This window comes from Chrysemys picta, chromosome 10 (assembly GCF_011386835.1).
Source record: "Chrysemys picta bellii isolate R12L10 chromosome 10, ASM1138683v2, whole genome shotgun sequence".
Taxonomy (NCBI): Eukaryota; Metazoa; Chordata; order Testudines; family Emydidae; genus Chrysemys; species Chrysemys picta.
Genome location: NC_088800.1, coordinates 72,114,587 through 72,134,764, shown reverse-complemented (window position 1 = coordinate 72,134,764; position 20,178 = coordinate 72,114,587). Strand labels below are relative to the sequence as shown.

General features: G+C 42.0%; 2 protein-coding genes across 4 annotated transcripts; both read right to left on the bottom strand.

Annotated features, from left to right (window-relative positions):
* Positions 1–1,204: 1,204 nt before the first annotated feature.
* LOC101944941 (melanin-concentrating hormone receptor 1-like) lies at positions 1,205–4,003 on the bottom strand. Its single transcript, XM_005304771.4, has 2 exons — positions 3,661–4,003; positions 1,205–2,975 (listed from the first exon to the last, which is right to left on the bottom strand). The coding sequence occupies exons 1-2, from the start codon at positions 3,743–3,745 to the stop codon at positions 1,978–1,980; spliced, it is 1,083 nt and encodes a 360-aa protein (XP_005304828.2). The 5' UTR covers positions 3,746–4,003; the 3' UTR covers positions 1,205–1,977.
* A 3,194-nt stretch (positions 4,004–7,197) lies between these two features.
* On the bottom strand, positions 7,198–16,990 carry LDAF1 (lipid droplet assembly factor 1). Of its 3 annotated transcripts, XM_065558968.1 has the most exons (6): positions 16,529–16,906; positions 14,899–14,965; positions 14,136–14,273; positions 11,862–12,030; positions 10,637–10,775; positions 7,198–8,439 (listed from the first exon to the last, which is right to left on the bottom strand). In XM_065558968.1, the coding sequence occupies exons 3-6, from the start codon at positions 14,205–14,207 to the stop codon at positions 8,343–8,345; spliced, it is 477 nt and encodes a 158-aa protein (XP_065415040.1). In that variant the 5' UTR covers positions 14,208–14,273; positions 14,899–14,965; positions 16,529–16,906; the 3' UTR covers positions 7,198–8,342. The 3 variants fall into 3 exon arrangements, with proteins under 3 accessions (XP_065415040.1, XP_005304793.2, XP_005304794.2); XM_005304736.2 differs by lacking the exon at positions 14,899–14,965 and having other exon boundaries at positions 16,697–16,990; XM_005304737.5 differs by lacking the exon at positions 14,899–14,965.
* Between the last annotated feature and the right edge of the window lie 3,188 nt (positions 16,991–20,178).

Genomic DNA, 20,178 nt, shown 5'->3' with positions numbered 1-20,178 from the left:
AAATGGACTCGGCGGGTACTCGCCATGCGTCCAGATTTCCCCCTTCCCATGTAGAAGTGTGTGTGCGTGTGCATACCAGTTGCTGTGGCAGTGCTCCACACTTCTTTTGGGGACTCTATATGGGTCTCATGTCCATGCAGGGTGGAGACAAATATCCTCTCCAGCCTCTTGGAGGTTCACTTTAAGAAGAGAATACTGACTGAGGGTTTTAGTATCTCATCTGTGGAGCTCCCTCTTGGGGCTTCTAGAAACAGCCACAGCCTGGGGGAGTCCCTGGTAGCATGTCTCCAGTGAGCAGTTACATGGTGTATTCATTCAGCATACAGGTGGCTAAATGAACAGCTCATAGACTAAGAGGCTTAAAGACCAACAGATTAGAGTAAAAAGATTGGGAAACTCAGAGTTACACAGTACATATAAAATAACAGGCAACGCATTTTTTTCAGTTAGCACGTAGGTACTTGAATACCATGGTCCGGGGCACTATTTAGGAACCTGAATAGAACACAATATAGACAAATAAGAAATCGTAGTTGTTCATTTTAAAATAAAGAGCTATGGAGCATGACAGAGGATTGTGTATACTTTAAAGTTCTTCTTAATAAAACATGATGATAAATTCTGATTTAGTGTGTGCTTCTTTAAAGTAAATTATTTTGCCTTGTACTGAGTTTATGGACCCACCACCATATTTTTTAAAAAAAGCAAAGACTTTTTTAAACTATGAAAAGCTGTCTTCTGATGATAAATGATAGGAATAATGAGTGTTATGGAAACTTTGCTGTTACTACTGTCTTTCCCATTCACTCATATATCTATGGACATAGACACTCATTACTGCTTTAATAATAAAAATGGCCACTATCTAAACAAAACTAGTGATTTTGGGTGCCCAACATGAGATGCCTAAGAGGCCTGATCTTTTTTTTAGAGGTTTCTAAAAATTGGGTTCCTTTAAGGTGCCTCACATTGGGCACCCAAAAACAGAGTCACCCAAAAGAATGTTTGAAAGTCTTGGGCCTAATGCTTTGGAAACCTATGTTCATCAAAGGATTGCTACCTGCTGCTGGAGAAATTTTATGGTTATAGGAATGTGGAGATGATGTGCTGCCAGTATCAGCAAACACTTCTGTGTAATGATGTGCATAGAGTCCAATCATTATTTTCCACTGTGAAATGGTTTGATGATCTGGTGACAGCTAATCATTCAAGTTATGTTGGTGGGTGTACTATTATAATACAGTTCAGAACAGTCATTCTTTGTCTATTTTCAATCCATAGATTTAATTTTAAATGCATTTGAAATTATTCTTCTGGCTCTGGGACAGCTGATATTGCTGGCAGAAAGCTGGCTTTGATCACTAGAAAATGATTACAATATTGGCCATGGTTAATGATTGCATGCAGATGGAATGATGTAAATAGAGAAGTGAAAATGCTATTGTTGAATTGCTTTAAAATGTATTAGATTCCTGATCTGCCCCTGGGGGAGAAGGATCAGAGCTCATCTTACGGCATCTTCATTCTTCACACACTTAAAACAAGTTGAAACTCATGCCAGGTGTGATCCAATGGCAGTGCCTCTCAGCCAAGCCGTGGCTCATTGCTTGTATGGAATTTAACGCCAACACTAAAATGTTTGGTGCCTGGGCCCTTCCAGTGAGAATGTATGAGGAGTGCAAAAGCCTTTCACATGCCAGGGGGGAAAGTAATTCACGTCTAGTCAGGAAGAATTTGGAGGACAAACGTGAACTGGCTCAGTGCCAGACAGAACCCAGCCCAAATGTTGATGCTGCAGAAATCTGTTTCCAGCCACAAGAGTTCAGCTGGGCAGAGGAACCACTCCCACCACAGAAAGCCATTGATACTCAGCCAAACATCTGTGTGTGCGTTGGTCAGGAATGTCTATAGTTAGTAAATGAGACCACCAGGGCTTTTCTCGGCTGTGTGGGAATCTCCCACCTGCTGCTGATCTCTTCACCTGCCAGAGACAGACACCAGGTGCAGCAGTGGCTGTCCTGACTCGCTGGGGTCCCCCTGTGCGCTGTTGCCCGCATTCTGGGAAGCCTCTTCCCCTGCAGCAGCCGGCCTGACGGAAACCACCAGCCTCCTGCGGACGGTCTGCCCTAGCAGGATGTAGATGAAGGGGTTGAGGCAGCTATTAGCATAGCCCATGCTGATGGCCACGTTGTAGGCATAGTAGAAGGGCAGGGTGGGGTGGTGCATGGTTAACTGCACCAGCTGTAGCACATGGTAAGGCGCCCAGCAGATGAAAAAGGCCAGGCAGATGGCAATGGCCACGCGCGTCACTTTCTTGGTGCAGGTCCTGGTGCACCTCTGGCCAGTAAGTGCCTCTGAGGACTTGGCCATCCTGATCAGGATCCTCCTGTAGGCCACAGTGATGAGGATAAAGGGGATGGCAAAAACGAGGAAGAACTGATAGAGAGTATACCAGTAAATGTCATTCTGTGGGTCTGGCAGCCGAATCCCACAGCCCAGCAGCCCCCCAGGCAGAGGAATGAGCCGGGCGTACATCCACACTGGGGTGATGCTGAGGAAAGAGAGGGCCCAGAGCATGCAGATCACCAGGATGGCCACAAATGGCTTCCTGAAGCGAGTGGAGGTGAAAGGGTACACGGTGGCCAGGTAGCGGTCAATGGACATGGCAGTGAGGATGTAGGTGCTAGTGAATTGGCTATTGGCATCCAGAGCAGTGATAATGGTGCACATGGTTTCCCCAAAGTGCCAGGCTCCATTGCCCAGCAGCTGGTGAATGAGGAAGGGCATGCCTAGGAGGAAGAGCAGGTCCACCATGGAGAGGCTGGTGATGAAGATATCTGGGACGCTGCTCCTGGGGCTGGATTTCTTAAAGACTGTGCAGATCACCAGGCTGTTACCAATGATGCCTAGGAAGAAGATGATGCCAAACAGGGTAGGCATGATGAAGCCAGTATAGCTTACTGTGCTGGGCTCACCTGCAGAGACAGAGCATAGGCAGAGAAACATCAGGGCATGTGTGCCATGAGCAGGGGGCTTTACAGACTAGACCTCCTGGTTTCTAATAAAACAATGATAATCTTATAGGAACATAAGAATAATGTATTTTCCACACAGACATAAGGTGGCGGGTGTGTTAATATAATATATATGCCTATACACATGCACAAATCTATTTACACTCACACATATAGACAGACATCGAGGTGTATGTGTATCTGTGTGTACACACGTGTACATGTACAGTGATATATGCTATATACAGCAAACTTAGTTATACATATATATGCACTTGTGTATACACACACTAAAACATACATATAGATACAGTATACACATGAATATGCACATCTAGGTTTGTTTGAATACAGCATATCTGTGTTTGTGTATACCCACGCATGTATCATCTTGTGTACAATATATGTACGTGTGTGTATCTATGAATGTAGGAGTCTGTGTATATGCACACACAGCAGATGCATGCATATATAAATCCACGTGTGTGTCTATATAATACACATACTCCTTAGTTATATAGTAGACTCATAATAGCCCCAGTCCCATCACTTTTAGCTTTGAGAAAAGTGATCAGCAATTATCCCTGAATATAAGACCTCCTGACAGTATACACAAATATATATTTTCACCTACTCATTTACTTACCAGGCAGGGAAAAGTTTTGCACAGCCTTGGTGATGTTAGCCGTGCAGCCGTTCAAGCTCTCCGTGTGATTTGTTTTAAAATCCATCCCTCGGCAGTAATTGGATCTGATCAATAGTTTGAAGATGTCGCGGTGCTGATGTTTAATGTAGAAGAAAGGTGGCTAGTTCCTGGGAGATCCTGTGATGATGCTCAACCCTGCCGCTTTGAGAATCAGGAGAGGCTGCTGTGTTGGTTAAAATGCAGCTGTTGTAAAGCTCTGACTCCCCTGCTCCTGCACCAATGCCAGGTGAAACAGGCACTTCGCTTCTTACATTCCGGTGTCAATCAGCAGGCTGTCAGCCGAATGCCTCTTAACACACTGGGAGAGAGAACAGAGAAGCAGAGCTCATTTATGTAGTGCATACGGCAGCGACTGGGATCCACAGGTTTATTTCTCAATCCACCAATGTTCTATAAAAAGACATTGGGACTTGCGCTAAGTAAATTGAAATACATTACATACATGCACAAACACATGCATTCAACATATAGGGCAGCTATAGCTTTCAGGACTCATATAAGTAAGTCAATAACACTCTCAGCCTGAAAAGAGTTAATCTGAAGAGCCAATAATTAAACTTCAGTTAAAAGAAGAACAGGAGGACTAGTGGCACCTTAGAGACTAACAAATTTATTAGAGCATAAGCTTTCGTGGACTACAGCCCACTTCTTCTTTTTGCGGATACAGACTAACACGGCTGCTACTCTGAAACTCCTAAACTTCAGTTGTATCTGCTAGGGTTTAGGCTAATTTCCATTCGCTTTTAACTCAAACAATATGAGCTACTAGTGGCTGAAAATAAGGGCTGGATGGGTAAATATATTGGGAGCTATCACATTTTCTGATAAACTTGCTGAGGTGCAGCGCAATGAAAGACCTCATCTTTCTCTCTCCCCCTTCCCCAATATTTCCCCCATTTTACTCCAGTGGACCATTGAAGCATCTCTGGAATATGGAAGCAAGGACTGCTTATGGTCAACACAGGCAGGCACTGGTTGGAGAGGTGGGGAACCAATCAGGAGATTTCTTTTCAAGGTTTGTGTGAAACTGTTGAAGTTTTATAGAATTTACATGTAATAAATACAATATTGGAAAAACTGAATAAATGAGGTGGGACCCAGGCTTTCATTTAAATGACTGTCTTGCTTCTCCCACAACTTAAATTACAACATAATCTTAGCAGCCAATGCACCCATGAACTGTAGACTCATTGATATTAGTCACTTTGGAAGATGAGATTACATACTAGGGATAATAGTTCTAATGAGAGTGGATAGTAGGCAGTAATGCAAGGAAAGGCAGGCTGATAATCAGAGTGATGTGATTTCAAGTCCCATTTCTTGCTAACCACAGGGATTCCTAGTACTTAGCAATAATTTCTATCCTGGTGGTTCATCGACCAGTGACGATTTTAAGGTCTAACAGCACTTATTTCATTTACCAGATAGGGCAGGATGCTTTCAGCATCACAACTCTTTGGGTCACACTGCCCCTCAGGAGTCTCTTTAATTTGCAAACCGCATTCTCAACTGGGTCATTGCAGTTCTGGTCCATTCTGGTATCTGCACAGGGAAATAAGGCTGGTTGAAAAGAAAAGTATAAGAGCTGACTCCCAGTCATTCCAAATTTTTCCTTGCTTCCTTTCTTGGGGCATGCTTTTATACTCGTTTCTGAAAATAGGACTTAACCATCTCCTCTCTTGCTTTTGAGATAAGGGGAAAACTGTTATGCACAAGTTTGTGCCATTAGCATCAATGGCAGCAAGGGAAATGTATGAAGAAACACACTACACTTAAAAATCAGAGTCACCGTAATTGCAATTACATGAGTTTCTTCACACACAAGTGCAAAGCAATTACTGCTTATCAATATTTTCATTACAATGCTCTTGCCTTACTTTGGGTCTGCAATTCTTCTAGGTGCAAAGGGAAGTGTTTGTTTTATTGCAACAATTGAAAGCCAGCATACTTGTAGATATAGCAGCCACTGCTGAAAGCTTCACTCAAGAACGCACTTTCCTTTTGGAAGCCGGCAGGTAAGACTACTCACACAGATGGCAGAAGCGTATGTAATAACTTGCCGATGTGCTGTACTAACTACAGCTGTGATGTGAATTCTTCTTGGTCAGCAATGAACATGAATAAAAGTGCAGCATTCTGCAGCCATGTTACAATGTTTTTCCATACAAATCCTTGGCTGATTAAGATTGACGTAGCTCCATTGTGGAGCTGTGTTGATTTACACCAGCTGAGGATGTGGTCCAAAACTGGGAGTAGCAACAATTGTTAAAGTTGCATAAACACTTCCAGTGTAAGATCGTTATTTCACCTTTCGGGATGAAATGTTGTAGGCTTTCACTCAGTCCAAAGATTAAGGTGGGGTATTTTTTTGTTTAAGCAAAATACTAAAATTTCCACTGTTCCCCCTCCCCCGCCCCCGAGTATGTGGAACGTGGAGAAAAAAATGCCCATTTTAAACATTAAAACAGCTCTTTGGCTCAAATGACAAAAAGTTGTGAGTTTTGATTTGACCATGTTATGAAATGTGGGGGAGGAAATTCTCTTTGCAGGATTGGGGTCCATAATGAGGAAATTCTCTTCATAATGTTCTATCCAAAAGCAAACACTTCACACTTCTCTTCACTAGAGTTAAGTGTGGAAGTGCTTTATTGAAAGGACCAGCGCACTGAGCACATTGCAGGATGGAACCCTAATGTATGTATGTACATAGTATGTATGTAATATAGTGCACAGCCAAAGACGGGTCTCACTACACATATGCATGTGACAAACTTACCAGCACAGTGAAAAATTAAAGTGAACTTTGTGTCTTGGACTGCAGTTTCATTAAGCAGAATAGATTCATCTGAAAAAGTGTGGTCATCAAGTAGTAAAGCCTGCAGCCAATACTCTGAATTTGTCATGGCTTTAAATAAAATTTAAAATGTGAAAGATTTGGAAAGGAGGGACTCAAAGAACAGAAGAGGTATATTACCTTGAGTTCATTTAACACAAAAGTCTCTGTGGAGGTGTTTAAAGCCAAATCTTTTAATTTTAGGTTAGAGCATTCCTGATTTAAGTTGTAGTCACACAGCAGGTTTGTGCGAGACAGGAGTAAATTTGGGTCTACACTAAGGGGTATATTTGTTTTGATGGATAATTTGAAATATAACTTCAGTTTAGAGACAAACAGTGTACCAGTTCATGCACTGTTGCAACATTATACCAGCTGAGGACCAAGAATGCTGCTGCCCATTTAAAGACAAGGAGGGCTGAATATCCCCAAATAATGCCAAACTGGCGACAGCTTGTGGCTGTGAAATTTATTTAGCAATAACTCACAAGGTGACGTGTTTGGGTTAATACAAAACGAAGAGAGAGCTTGTAAAAAAACTGAAATCTAGTTCTAAGTAATATTCATTATGGTTTAAGTTTTGAAAACTTGTTTTTGTTACTTTAGCAAGGATAAACAGGGTAACAGCAAAAAGACAACCCAGATAAACAAATAGCACTTTATTAAACTAAATATCTTTGAGATACATGAGGTTACTACTTAAGCAAAGATAGTAAGATAGTTAGTATTTGCCCTCTGCCAGAAAAAGTTCACAGAAGTTACATATTCAAAGAATGGAAATTGGTAAGCAAAATAGACTTTCAAAAACACTCAAACACATAAGGCAAAACACTAAGCCCCTAACCCGCACCTCTTGTGGGATGGAAGGAGAATGAGGAAGGTATCAGAACATGCAAGAGTTTAGACAAGTGGTCCCTAAGCTTTTTTGCTCACCCCCCCTTATCTGATCCACAAACCCCATCCACCCACCCTGGGAGCCGCAGTGGGGAGCTGGGGCCGGGAGCGGGGCCAGAGCTCGGGCTGGGCACCGTCATCAGGAGTGAAGCCAGTGCTGGGGCTGTGGTTGGGGCCAGGAGCGGAGCTAGGTGGTGCTCCCTCCCTGCCCCCAATGGGGGCTGGCCCAGGCCTGTCGCGCCCCCGCCGAACGTTCCTCCCCACCCCCTTAGGGGGTCCGCCCCACAGTTTGGGGACCACTGGTTTAGGCTATTAAATATTATACATAGTAAAATTTCCTTTACCTTGTTTTTCCAACAACATATATATTTAACATGGTTCAGGCTTAGTTCTTTACCACACAGATATTTTGTTAACCACTGTTAAGGCTTAAAAATATTTTTCCAGTATTCAAACAGGTGTTACCTTGTGTTGCTGTGCTTTGCCATTTCCCAAGTGCAAAAACATCCAACTGCAGCAGTCAGGTTGTTCCACTTTCATTCCCCATCTAAGATTAGAATTCTAACACCAAGTTATAATCTCAAACACACAAATGCACAAAACTGCCCCAATTTTATTGGAAATTATTACTTTTCTAGCAACAGGATTGGACGCAGTAGTGTATTTGGAAGATTTCTCACCATGCCCTGTACACTTAGTATGACACTGAATTGACTACAGGTTAAGATACTGTTCCTATGCATTTTTACAGCAACAACCAAAGAGGCATATTGAGTCTCAATTTCCGTAAACAACGCACAAAGCTTGAGTATTTGACAGGTAAACACAAAGTTACAATTCAGAACAGTACAAGTAAGTGCATATCAAGGAAGACAGGAAGCCGGGAAAGTCCTGTTCATTCGCTCTTCGTGTTCTTGTTAGAAGGGTCCAAGACAGGAGGACTACTCTGTAGCACACTGTTTCCATTACCTTCTTGCTTCTTTATCAGGCTGCTGTATAATGAGAAGAATGGTCAAATTTACCGGGTTTTGCTTTCACAGGAGATTGTTGAGATCTTACCCAACACAAAGAAAGTTGAGCAGTATGGGGGTTGACAAACCTATTATCTAGCATTTCTAGAGCAACTATTACTGAATTATCTGGGTACTCTCCCAGCGATTATCTCACTGGAGCCAGGGATCCATGTATGGGGATGGGCTTGATGCATGTTGTCCACTTACCCTCAAAGATCTGCAATGAATATAATGAATTTTTTTTAGCTTTGGCTGTATAATGTGGAACAACACTCATGTGGAGGAAGGAGGGGAAATTTTTGGGAGCATCAGGTGATATAAAAGACCTAGCAGAACAATTCCACTGAAACCATGCTGCTGGAGAGCAGGAGTGGCAGGGAGCTTTGGAGCCAGCGCAAAGACAGGGCTTCTGCCTGATAATCCTATGTTTTGGCAAATCCCTTAGGATCCACAGGTGGTTCTGTTTGTCCTTGGATGTGGAAGGGATACTGCCCTGCAGATGCAAAATCTGAGAAAAATCCTCCGCTGGAACCCTCAGTTTTATTCCCTATATGTCTGCCTTCTGCTGGACGGGTGATTTGGACCCTAGAAAGTAGTACTACGTGGATAGAGCTAGTCCCTAGTAGTAACAGAAGCAGGCTATAGGTGGCACTCCAGCTTAACCCTCTTTAGCTCCTTTTACACTCACTAACAGAATGCACATGTAACAGTGTGACTTAGGCCATCATTTACAATACAAATACATTCTAGTCTGCTGGACCATTTATAACACAGTTGTCCCTGACCCAGTTAAAACATGCTTCCAATCTGTAATATAGACAGGACCTTAACTGTGTTCTGCAGAGTGGACAAGGCTTTAGCTCAATTATGGAACACAGTCAAGGTCCTGTCTGCACTACAAAATGGAACAGTATTGTAACCAGGTGTCCTGACTTAGTTGCATTTGTAGAGGAGCCCCAAGACTACTTGCATCTTAGCCCTGGTCTACACTACAGAATTACTTTGGTATAACGATGTCACTCAGGGATGTGAATAACTGACACCCGAGCGACATAGTTATGCTACAACCGAAGCGCCAGTGTAGACAACGCTATGTCAGTGGGCGAGCTTCTCCTGCTGACATAGCTACTGCCTCTCATGGATTAACTAAAATGATGGGAGAAGCTCTCTCCCGTTGTCTTAGAGCGTCTTCATTAAAGTGCTACAGGGATACAGCCGTGCCGATACAGCGTTTTTAAGTTTAGACCTGCCCTTAGAGAAAGGTGGTTGTGTAATTAAAAAGAACACTGTTGTGTCAAATCTGACCAAAGCATAAGTTACAGGTTTCATAAAACAAGCTTTTACAAAACCTAACACTAACAGAAATATTTCCACAATTTTTTAAAAGGTTTTCTTGTTTTGCTTTTAAAATAGATATTTATTTGCAATGGTTGCTACAAAAGCATTGCATAATTGTGGTAATGCGGGAGAACCAGAAAGTAAATGGACTAGAAAATGGCTATAAAAGTAAAATTATTCTAAGTCGAGAAGTAAACACACAGAGTGCATAGGTAAGAGGAAATAAAACTGTAAAAGTTCTTTCAATTTAGTAATCTAAAGAATTATTAACAGTTACATAATGATCAAGAATACCATTGGAATCAAATGACTGAAACCCAAACCATGGCTAAAGTTCTACAAGAGCCTCATTTAATAAAGGGGAAGGAAAAGACGAAAAGCATGAACTGAACAGTCAGGATTTTTAAAAGCATTCTCAGACCATGTGTTTCTTTACAGTGGCTTAATCCTTTCTATTTGGTACATTCAAGCCCTTAATATTTAAAGCAGCCACATAACCCTGTTAATTTGTTGCTGTGTTTTAAAAGTTGAATAATTTTACCTGTTTGACATGAGGCTACATTAGTATCAAAAGTGCTTTCTATAATTGCATATAACTATTTCTTCCTCCTCTTCTGTAAGTAGAAAATAGAGCCAGAGGTCCTTATATTAATTCCTACTAAAATATACATTAATATTAGTGGCTGGACAGATATCTACTGCATATTAATGGGCACAGTAACATGCTATACTGAACAAGAATGACGAGTTTATTATCCTAAGTTAACCAAAGGGTAACCAATGACGAGCCACAGCTGCAGTTTGACATTACAGTACAGATCACTATGTTAATGCTTACTTTGGAGTATGCCAGTAGTTGATTAGAGTTGAAAGAGCTATGTAGCAAATACTCAGGACTCCAGAAACTGCCAATGAAAGGAGGCCCAGGCCACTCAGCACACAAAGAAGGGCTATGCCACTTACTGATATGACAACACCTAGTAAGAGAGAATTAGTTTATTTGCACAAATACATATACAAGTATACACACCAGGTCCAGGAGATCTACTGCCGTCCCAAATTCAAACTATCAGTGAAAACGATGTAGCACAACAACTAGCTGATCTGTTCACAGTGTAGTAGTTGAAGGCCTGATAGTCCCCATCCACAGGAAATCCTGTGGGCTAAGGGGGAGGAAATCTCCATTAGGTTCTCCTTGCAGAGTTTTCCCCGATGATTCTCATAGGGTGATGCTTATCTCCCTGTGGAGTAGCCTGTGGGGCCAGCCCCCAAATTTCACTCATCTTCTAGGCTCCATGCAGATCCGAAAGGATTGGAGGAAGTGGGGGGCTAGGATCTTCTGCACAGAAGCTCTGTGCCATCCCAGCAGCTCTGGCCACAATTTGGCTGTGGAGAATAACTCCACTGGGGCTTCACTGCCATGACCTCTCCTAACGGCTGTCTTTACAGAGGTTCCCCCACCACGGAAAGATAATACATCATCTTCCTGCTCTGAGCTCCACAGGGCTGATTAGCAAACAATGTGCATCCTGCCCCACGTCAGACCCTGATCTGTCCCTTCTCTTCCAAGTGGATCCGCTGGCTCACAGACAGCTTTCCATGGGGGAGCCTTGGAGAGGAATAATCAGGCCCAAAGTTTATTTGGTGGTGGACAGGAGATCTGGAAGTATCCTTGAGGAAAGTAATTTTAATACAGGACATTTGTTACAGTCCAGAAGAAAAAACAAAACTATTTGCTCTTGCTCTTGCTAAATCTCTTTGAAGGCCAGAGATGAAAGTTATCCATGGCAAGGATAAATGGATTAACAGTGTACAGCATTGGGATTATCTGCACCCAAGACAGGAAAATCCTTTCTCCCTTTTTAATTAGAATACTATTCTGGTATTAAAAGACTGTTGCTGTTTCTGAAAGTAGAGACATCACAAAAAGATCATTACAATTTGCTTGCACCAAGAACTTCTGCAGGTCAGCGATAAGAGAAAGGAAAATCCTTTAAATACATAACTTTGTCCTAAACGTTACTGATCTTTGTAGTAAGGAAATAAATAGATAAAGAAAATACCTTCAATGACGATAACCCCCAGACAGGCCACTATGGTGGTTGAAATCACAAATATCAGAAAGAATGCAACAGGAATAGCAGATATTGCAATAAACACCAACAGTGACAGGGCGACAAAAGGATGATCATCTAAATACTGGCCAACTCGAGAGTTCATAAAAGAAACAACCTGTAAACGATTGAAAGAAGAAAAGTAGAATTAGATCAGATTTTAATTTTATTTTTTTTAAAGTCTGTATTACCTGAGAAAGGGGTCAAAACCATTTTAGTGACATTTTGGGTACAAACATTTTATAAGTACATAAGCTGATGAATTAATGTCAGGGGCAGTGGCCATTCTGTTTCAGAAGTATGAGCATCCGTCTGTCTAGGTACTTTTAGGGCACTCATCAACATCATGTCTGAATGCTTCAAAAATTCTATAGTGAACACATCAAAGAAAAGTTTCTCCAACACATGTTGAAACAAAGGCAGAGATCACAATGGATTTAGCAAGGCAGACCATGTATTTTAGCATCTTTAAAAACTTGACAGTAAAGTGAAAACAATGAAGAGAGATCAGGAGGAGGTGAAGATTCCTCAGCAATAGCTTAAAATAATTTACAAGGGGTATCCTGTTGATTGTGATACTGACAAACTTCAACACGTGCATAATAAAATAAGTACCAAAAGTCAACATTGCAAATAAAACATGCAGGTCCACGGTATAACACAACTGATTTCAGTGGCGATTTACCAGCTACAATTTTGATCCAATGAGCTATATTTGTTTAAAAATCTGAAAATCCTGTTAATAGGACAAGTATCTAGATGACATTTTTTCAAAGCTTCTAAATTAAGGGGCATAAATTTTCCTTTCAGGGATCCTGCCTCACCTATAAACTTGCAAACTTCCCCTCCTCTATATGTAAGGACACTGCAAGCTCATCTACATTAGAAAGTTGTACTGCTTTAATTATACCAGTATAGTTAAAAAGGTACAGCCCTCTTAGTGTGGATGCAGTTATATTGGTATAAAGATGCTTTATACTAGTATGGCTTTTCCCATATAAGGGAGGGAATAACTATACCACATAAGTCACTTTTATATTGGTGTAACTGTGTCCACACTAGGTTTTTTACAAGTATAACTATACTGGTTTAAAAAAAACCTAAACACATCCCCAGTGAAAACAGTTATACCAGTAAAGCTTTAAAGGCGCTCTCCCTCTTTCATGGCTGAAGATGTGGGAAGAGGGAACTCCCTGTAGCCAGACAGCATGAAAGGGAGATGACTGTACCTGGAAAAAGATATGCACTAAGTGTTTTTAAAGCCCTGACTGTGCCCAGAAAGGTTACTGTCATTTGAAGCTTGCACAATTACCCCCTTCAAAATAATTAAGCCTTATAAAGATAACTATTTTTTTAGAAAAAAGAAGAACAGGAGTACTTGTGGCACCTTAGAGACTAACAAATTTATTAGAGCATAAGCTTTCGTGGACTACAGCCCACTTCTTCGGATGTTTTACTCCTCCAACACTGAAAAATCAATGGGAAAAAATACTGTGTTGGTGGATCACAACAAAATAGATCTGCTGCCCAAAACTGACCAGGGCCCAATCCTGCTCTCCTGGAAGCCAATAAAAGTTTTGCCACTGACTTCCAAAGGCCCAGAATTAGTCCCTCTCTCTGTTAAGTCATGGGGCAATGCATATGCAATACCTGTGAGGCGTCGATGCAAAAATTAAATATAAAATAAAGGTGGTTTCTAAAATTAATGCTTACACAAAAAATGGTCCATGTGTTTCCTACCATTGTGCAACCTCCATCTACCAGCAGCTGGGAGAAGATCAATTTCTTTAGGTAGAACATCAATTTCTTTATGCTGTGTTTTGGTGTGAATGCACCAGAGAGGTAATGGCATACTATTAAGAATAAGAAAATCTGGGTTCCAGATCACTTAATCTATGCTCCAGTTTCCTTATCTGTAAAATGGGGATAATATTTGCCACCTACTTTATTGAGCTGTTGTGAACCTTACTATTTGTGAGGCATTCAGATGCTACAGTAATGAGTACCACAGAAATGCCCTTAATTTTTTTGAAGTTCCTTTTGAGTCCTCTTATTAAAAGGAAGAACTCATTTTCTCTTTGGAAATTCAATATTAGTTTTATAATTAAATTTCATTATCATACAACCATAAAATAAAATTGGGCATGATGTTCCAGCAATGATGAAAGGAGAAGTATTCTATAAATAATGCTCTGTAAAATTATAAAATAATCCAAAACCCACATTGGAGTTGGTGTGGATGGTTTGCATCATGGAGTGCCATTGTTTCTGTAGTTCTTGCATTTCTTTTGACATTTTGGAGCTTTCAGTGTTGATCTTGAATCCTCTTCTGGAGTATTAATGCTTTTTTAGCCATCCACCCTATTTAAAAGTTAAGATAAAATTACTGACAGGCTTGGGCATGATTATGTGAAAATTTCTCTTGTTTGAAACAGAAATATTTAGTTGATTATAGATGTTAATGTTACATGTAAAACATATAAAATTTAATGTAGTAGTCTAAATTCCTGACAACTCTCCTGAGACATCCCCAAGTCCAGAAAGATTATTTCTCATTGTTCAAGTATCACAAATATAAAATGTCTCTGACCTTCTTAATTTATAGCATAAATCCTGTACTTAACAGTAACAATGTACCCAAATACCCAGTAGGAACTCAGTTCTACCTATTTAGGTATTATACCACATTCATTTCTGCCTGAACAGCCAATAATTTCCGAAGGTTACATTAATAAGGTTATATGCACCAGTATATGGACGCATATCTATAGCTAAAATCAAACACTGTTCAACATTACAAATCAATGTATAGAGCAGAGGTAAGCTGCTTTCAAACAGTTTGAACATACATTATATACTCCTGAAACTTAAAGGGGCAGCATCAACTTAAAATTGCTTATCTGAAAGTTTATCCTATTATTGCTGCAAGGAACACTATAATTGAAAGATTAGAAAACATTTTACCTTTAGTTTTCTGAAAGTTTACCTTGTAATTTTACATCACTGTCTATAATCAATTTCACCATAATCAGTTTCCTCTTGTTTGTATAAGCCTTTCACAGAGCAACCAGGGAAAAAATGTGTAAAGTGGAAGATGTAAAACTTGGCAGAGGGACTCAAGGGAGGGTGTAATACATGAAACTACTTTTAATCTTTGAATTGACTAGATTTAAAATTGACTGTATCTCCTTGCATGTTCACTTTTTTTAAATTACACAAATAGCGCTATTTCAAGTGAGGTTTCAAATGGGGTTTACCAGTTGATTAAATTTAAAATATAGTCAGTGTCTTCCAAAATCACGTTTCCTTTGAAATTTAAAAGCAAAGTACAATATTATTTTTACTGACAAATCATGAGTTCAAAAATATTATCAGGGCAGATGCAGTTAAAATGGGAAGTTACAAAATTACATATTCAATAATTAGTAGAAGTGTGGATCTAAATACTATTATCCTACTTGTTAATGGTAAGAGGGGAAACCTACCAGGTACTATTACAAACACTGCCTACAAGCCCTGACAAATAATCCTTATTAAGTATTGTCTGAGACTTTTTCTATCTAGGATGAAACTAATGATCTGTAGTTTGAACAAAATATAGTAGTGATGTGTGTATTGATATGGTCTGTAGGAGGAGATTTATTTCTATTTCAGCATTCAAGTTAAGCCATGTCTACACTACAGTGACTATAGTGGCATAGCTATGTCTACACTATGCACCTTTTAGCGACATGGCTGTGTCGCTACAGATGTGCCGCTAAAAGGGTTTGTCAGCAGGAGAGAGAGCTCTTCTGCCGACAAAAAACGTTTGCCCCTGAGTGGCATTTGCTTTGTTGGCAGGAGAGCACTTGTCATCGGCAAAACGTTTGTCTTTCAGGGGTGTGGTGTTTTTTTAATGCCTCTGAAAGACAAAAGTTTTGTCATTCAGTTGCCAGTGTAGACAAAGCCTAACACTGTAGCACAGACAGGGGTTTTTCTGCTGTAGGACCACCACCATATGTGCTGGAACTAAGGGTGCTGACTTGAAGAGGTTTCCATCATAACCAGGGTTTACAGTTTAGTTCAATGGCTCTCAGCACCGGGAGCACCCTCACTATACAAATTGTTCCAGCACCCCTGAACACCACCTCCTTGAGTAACAGCGCTAGGTCTAGGGAAAGCATTCTTTGATTGACCTGGGTATAGAGTGTGGGTTTGGTCAGCAAGTCTGCACCCAGGCTTTGACTGGCATAGCTGTGGCACTCGGCTGTGGATTTTTCACCCCCCCTAAATACCGTAGCTGTGATGACCTAACTTTTAAGTGTAGATCAAGCTTAGTGGGCAGCGTGGGCTGATTCCTAAGGGGACCACATTGCTGGGGGGGGGGGGGGGTGTTCCAGCAGAAGAGACTGGAACAGACCCAGCCAGGAGGCCCCGCTGGGGACGAGCAGTGCGGCGGGCGTGGGGAGCATGGCTCTGGGCGCAAAACCCAGACACCCCCTCCCCCTTCTCCGCAGGGCAGCCTGAGCGCTCTGCCCCGCCGAGCAGGGGCGCCAGGGAGGGGGGAGTTCCCCGGAGCTTGGAGCAAAGAAGAGGGAGCTGGGCTGGGCCCCAAGATGGGCGGGGAGGGGACTCACCGTGGGACAAGGCTCTTCCTGGGGACCAGGCGGGCCGGCGTCTCCCAGCGGCTCTGCGGGCGCGGGGGGTCCCCGCCGCCGCCTGATGCCAGGGGCCGGGTGGATCGCCGCCTCCACGCGAAGCCCCCAGCCAGCGGCGCGCGGCCGAGCCGGCGCTGATCCCCTTACCTCAGAGCCTGACTCCCCATTCCACGACGGGCAGCCGCCTCCGCGCTCCCTCCAGCCTCCGCCCGGCTCGGCCTGGCTGGCGGATGCTGGGACTGGGACAGCAACCTGCCCGGGCCTGCAGGCAGCAGCCGGCTGGGGCTGGGCCGGGGCTGGGCTGCTGCTGCTGCTGCCGCCGCTTCCCCCTGCTGGGTTGGGAAGCGCAGCTGCTGTCATGTGGAACATGCCTCCGGCCTATGCGTGAAAGCTAAAATAAGGACGTGGGGGCGGGGCGGCACAAGACTTGAGGAGACACTGTGGGTGCTGGTCTAGCAGGCTCATCACGTACAAGGCACTTCCATGGGCCTGGCATGTTCACATACAACATGGCGCTGTTGCACCCACACATGTGGCACTGGTGTGTCTCCACAGAACATTGTCTGCCACAGTATGGGAAGGGGCGGGGTGGGGGCTGCACACTGATGGCAGGATCAGAGAGGGTGGGGAGGGGCAAATAGGATACACAAAATGCAAACGTCTTGCTAAGCCCATGCCAGTGCCATGTGTGGAATTAAACATATCAAGCCCATGACAATGTCACATATGGAGCACACCAGTGCCATGTCTGACAGCATACCAAGCCCTTTCCAGTGCTATCTATAGGCATACCCCAGTGCCACATGTGTGGGCACACCAGTGCCACATATGTGAACATGCCAGGCCCATGTAAATGCCTTGTATGTGTGCATGTTAGATCAGTACTGACAGTGTCTCCTGTCCCCCCTAAATGTTCCTGTTTTTAGCTTTCACCTGTTAAGAGGCATGTGCCTTTATGAAAGATTTTTAGCTCATGACAGCAGCTCTGATCTCTCCAATCAATCAAAAGTGTTCCTTGTTATTTTACTTTGTGTAAACTACTGCATTTGTAAAATGCCTGCCTCATCCTATCCAGCCACATTATGTTTTGGGTGTTGGCACACTGAAAAATGTAAGTTTCCTTTGGAAATCTGAGCAGATGGCATAATAGGCTGGAGCAACATAGCCCAGGCAGCAAGTGCGGAGGAGGACAAGCTGTGGCAAGCTTGCAGTAGATGAGATTTGGTTTGCAGAGAAGTAGGGAAAGATCCCTAATATGGGATACAGCTTCACTCCTGAAAGAAAGGAAACTCTGGGGTGGATGGTAGCAGCCTGTTAGACAATGACAGACAGCACACTCCATAACAGAAGTGTACAGTACAGTGCCCAAGCATTCAAAAACCATATCAGATCCTTAAAAAAAAAATCATACAGTTTTCTAAAAATCATGATTTTTTAAAAAACTACGGTTTATTTTATTTGCTTTTTGATTTGTGAGCCTTTCAGTACACTTTGGTTACATTTTCAATTAAAAAAAAGTAGAGATATTATGTTACTTAAAAATAATAAATAAAAGCTGAGCTTCTCATGTAATCTCTCTTTACTCCAGGAACTGGGGCTTTAAGAAGGTCGCCAAACATCATGAGACTCCTGATAAAATCGTGCAAGTTGGCAAAAGACGGTATAGAGTGGGAAGAATTTTGGTAAGGAACTTGGTAGGGTGTTGTAATGAACGGGATAGCATAAGGACAGACCACTGCCTACTACTGGATGCTCTTGGAACTGTTGAACTATGTATCACTAATCCTGCCTTCAGAGTCGGAGTAGCTGAGGGTTTTCCCAATGCTGCTGTGAATTTCTAAGTAGTTTAGTATGAAGTATAGTGAAATGGAAGTTGCTGGGTGTTTATGGGTTCATTACACTGGTGGCAGATGCAGGATCTGAATGCCCCAATTTTACTTTATTAGTTCTTTTTGCTGTATAGAAGTTTTAATGCTAAGTATGTTCAGAAACATGCAAAATATTCAAGTTTCTGGTTAGTACTTTTTGTCATCATTAAGACTGTTACAAAACTGAAAATAATTGGTTTCACTATTTTTTTAAAAATTGTCAATGAAAATAGAAATTTTTTTTATTAGATTTAAAAATTCTTCCCTAGTGTATGTAACCAAAACATCGCAGAGTTCTGTTAGGGCATGGGAACCTGACAGTGAAACTGATTGCTCACGAGAGTGAAATTGACCAATCTAGTTTAGCTGTCTCAGTTAAGTGAAATGAAAAAAGTAAATACCCCAGCTCGTGAAAAGTAAATTAGATTTTTAAAATTCTTTCCATTTTGCACCCTGATACTGCAAGGAGCTTCACAGAGGATTGGGGCTTTAGTAATCAAAGGTGGTTAGTAACATAGATGAAAACTTAAAAAAAACAGATATATGACCATATACTGCCCTTTTAACATGCACTCTATATTGGGTTGGGGGGGTGGGGAATCCTTCCAAGTTCCCTTGCATATTCTGTATACATTCTGCAACAGTCTTGTTAAAGTAAAATGAAGCTTTATGAATGAGCTACTTTAACAGACTCAATGGGACAATGGAACCCTGTGCCCTTGAAGAGACCTATTGACTTCAGTCGTACTGTACAGGTGTAAGGATCTGTCCATTTATTAAATTGAAGGATGGGGGCCTAAATCAGCTCAAAATTTGCTCCACTGCCTATATTAGGCTCTGGACTCAAAGATGCACAGCAAAAAAGAAATACTCAAAGGCTGGAGTGAGAGAGAGAAAGGTAAGAGTGTTTTTCTAAGACTACTAAAAATATTCATATCTGACATTATTGAAGGGTATGCAGTGTTGTTGGAGCCATGTTGGTTCTCCAGAATATTAGAGATACAAGGTGGGTCAGCAGCTAATATCATTTATTGGACCAAATTCTGTTGGTGAGCGAGACAAGCTTTCGAGCTTACACAGAGCTCTTTTTCAGGTCTGGGAAATGTCACAGCTAAATACAAGGTGGAACAGATTGTTTAACGTAAGTAGTTAACACATATTTCAAGGGATTATTCAAGGTGAAGTGGCCTGTTAACATCTCTCCAGTCATGGGGGAGGGAGAGGTTGCAGATTATTGTAATAAATTCAGTGACTGTATTCACTTCATGATATTTACTGTCTAGCAAAGTTATTAATTTAAACATCCAGGCTTGTCTTTTGAAGGTATGCAGGTTTCCTTTGAGGATGAGGACTGAGAGGTCGCACATAGAGGGAATGCTTTGTGAAAAATGTTCATCCACAGGTGATGTGGTGTTTTTGTCTTTTATCATTTTCAGAAGACCCATTGGGAGGCGTGTAGTTGCCAGAGCCCTCTTGAGGGAGTTGCGAGAGGAGAGGTATCAGGCTCAGTGTGGGGTAGTGGCCACCCTGGAGCCTCTGAATAACTTGGATGGTGAAGAGAGTCAGGATACCAGGATTCTCTCTCTGAAGATGGTGAAAGACAAGTGGATGGCAGGTGGATCTGAGGGGAGCAGGATGAATCTGCTGGGGCAGCATGGGGGTTCAAGCACCCACATCTGAACCTAAACTTCTGGGACCCCAGGGGTTTTGGTTCAGAACCAGAATCAAAAGTGCCTGGAGTAGTTTGGATTCAGGGATTTG

Excerpts from the sequence above, each read along its gene's own strand:
- LOC101944941 (XM_005304771.4), bottom strand. The coding sequence starts at position 3,745 with ATGGATTTTAAAACAAATCACACGGAGAGCTTGAACGGCTGCACGGCT. Across the intron at positions 2,976-3,660 it reads GCAAAACTTTTCCCTGCCTG|GTGAGCCCAGCACAGTAAGC; the intron begins GTAAGTAAATGA and ends CTGTCTCTGCAG.
- LDAF1 (XM_005304736.2), bottom strand. The coding sequence starts at position 14,207 with ATGTCAAAAGAAATGCAAGAACTACAGAAACAATGGCACTCCATGATG. Across the intron at positions 12,031-14,135 it reads CCATCCACACCAACTCCAAT|GTTGTTTCTTTTATGAACTC; the intron begins GTGGGTTTTGGA and ends AATCGTTTACAG. Across the intron at positions 10,776-11,861 it reads GGGGGTTATCGTCATTGAAG|GTGTTGTCATATCAGTAAGT; the intron begins GTATTTTCTTTA and ends CTCTCTTACTAG.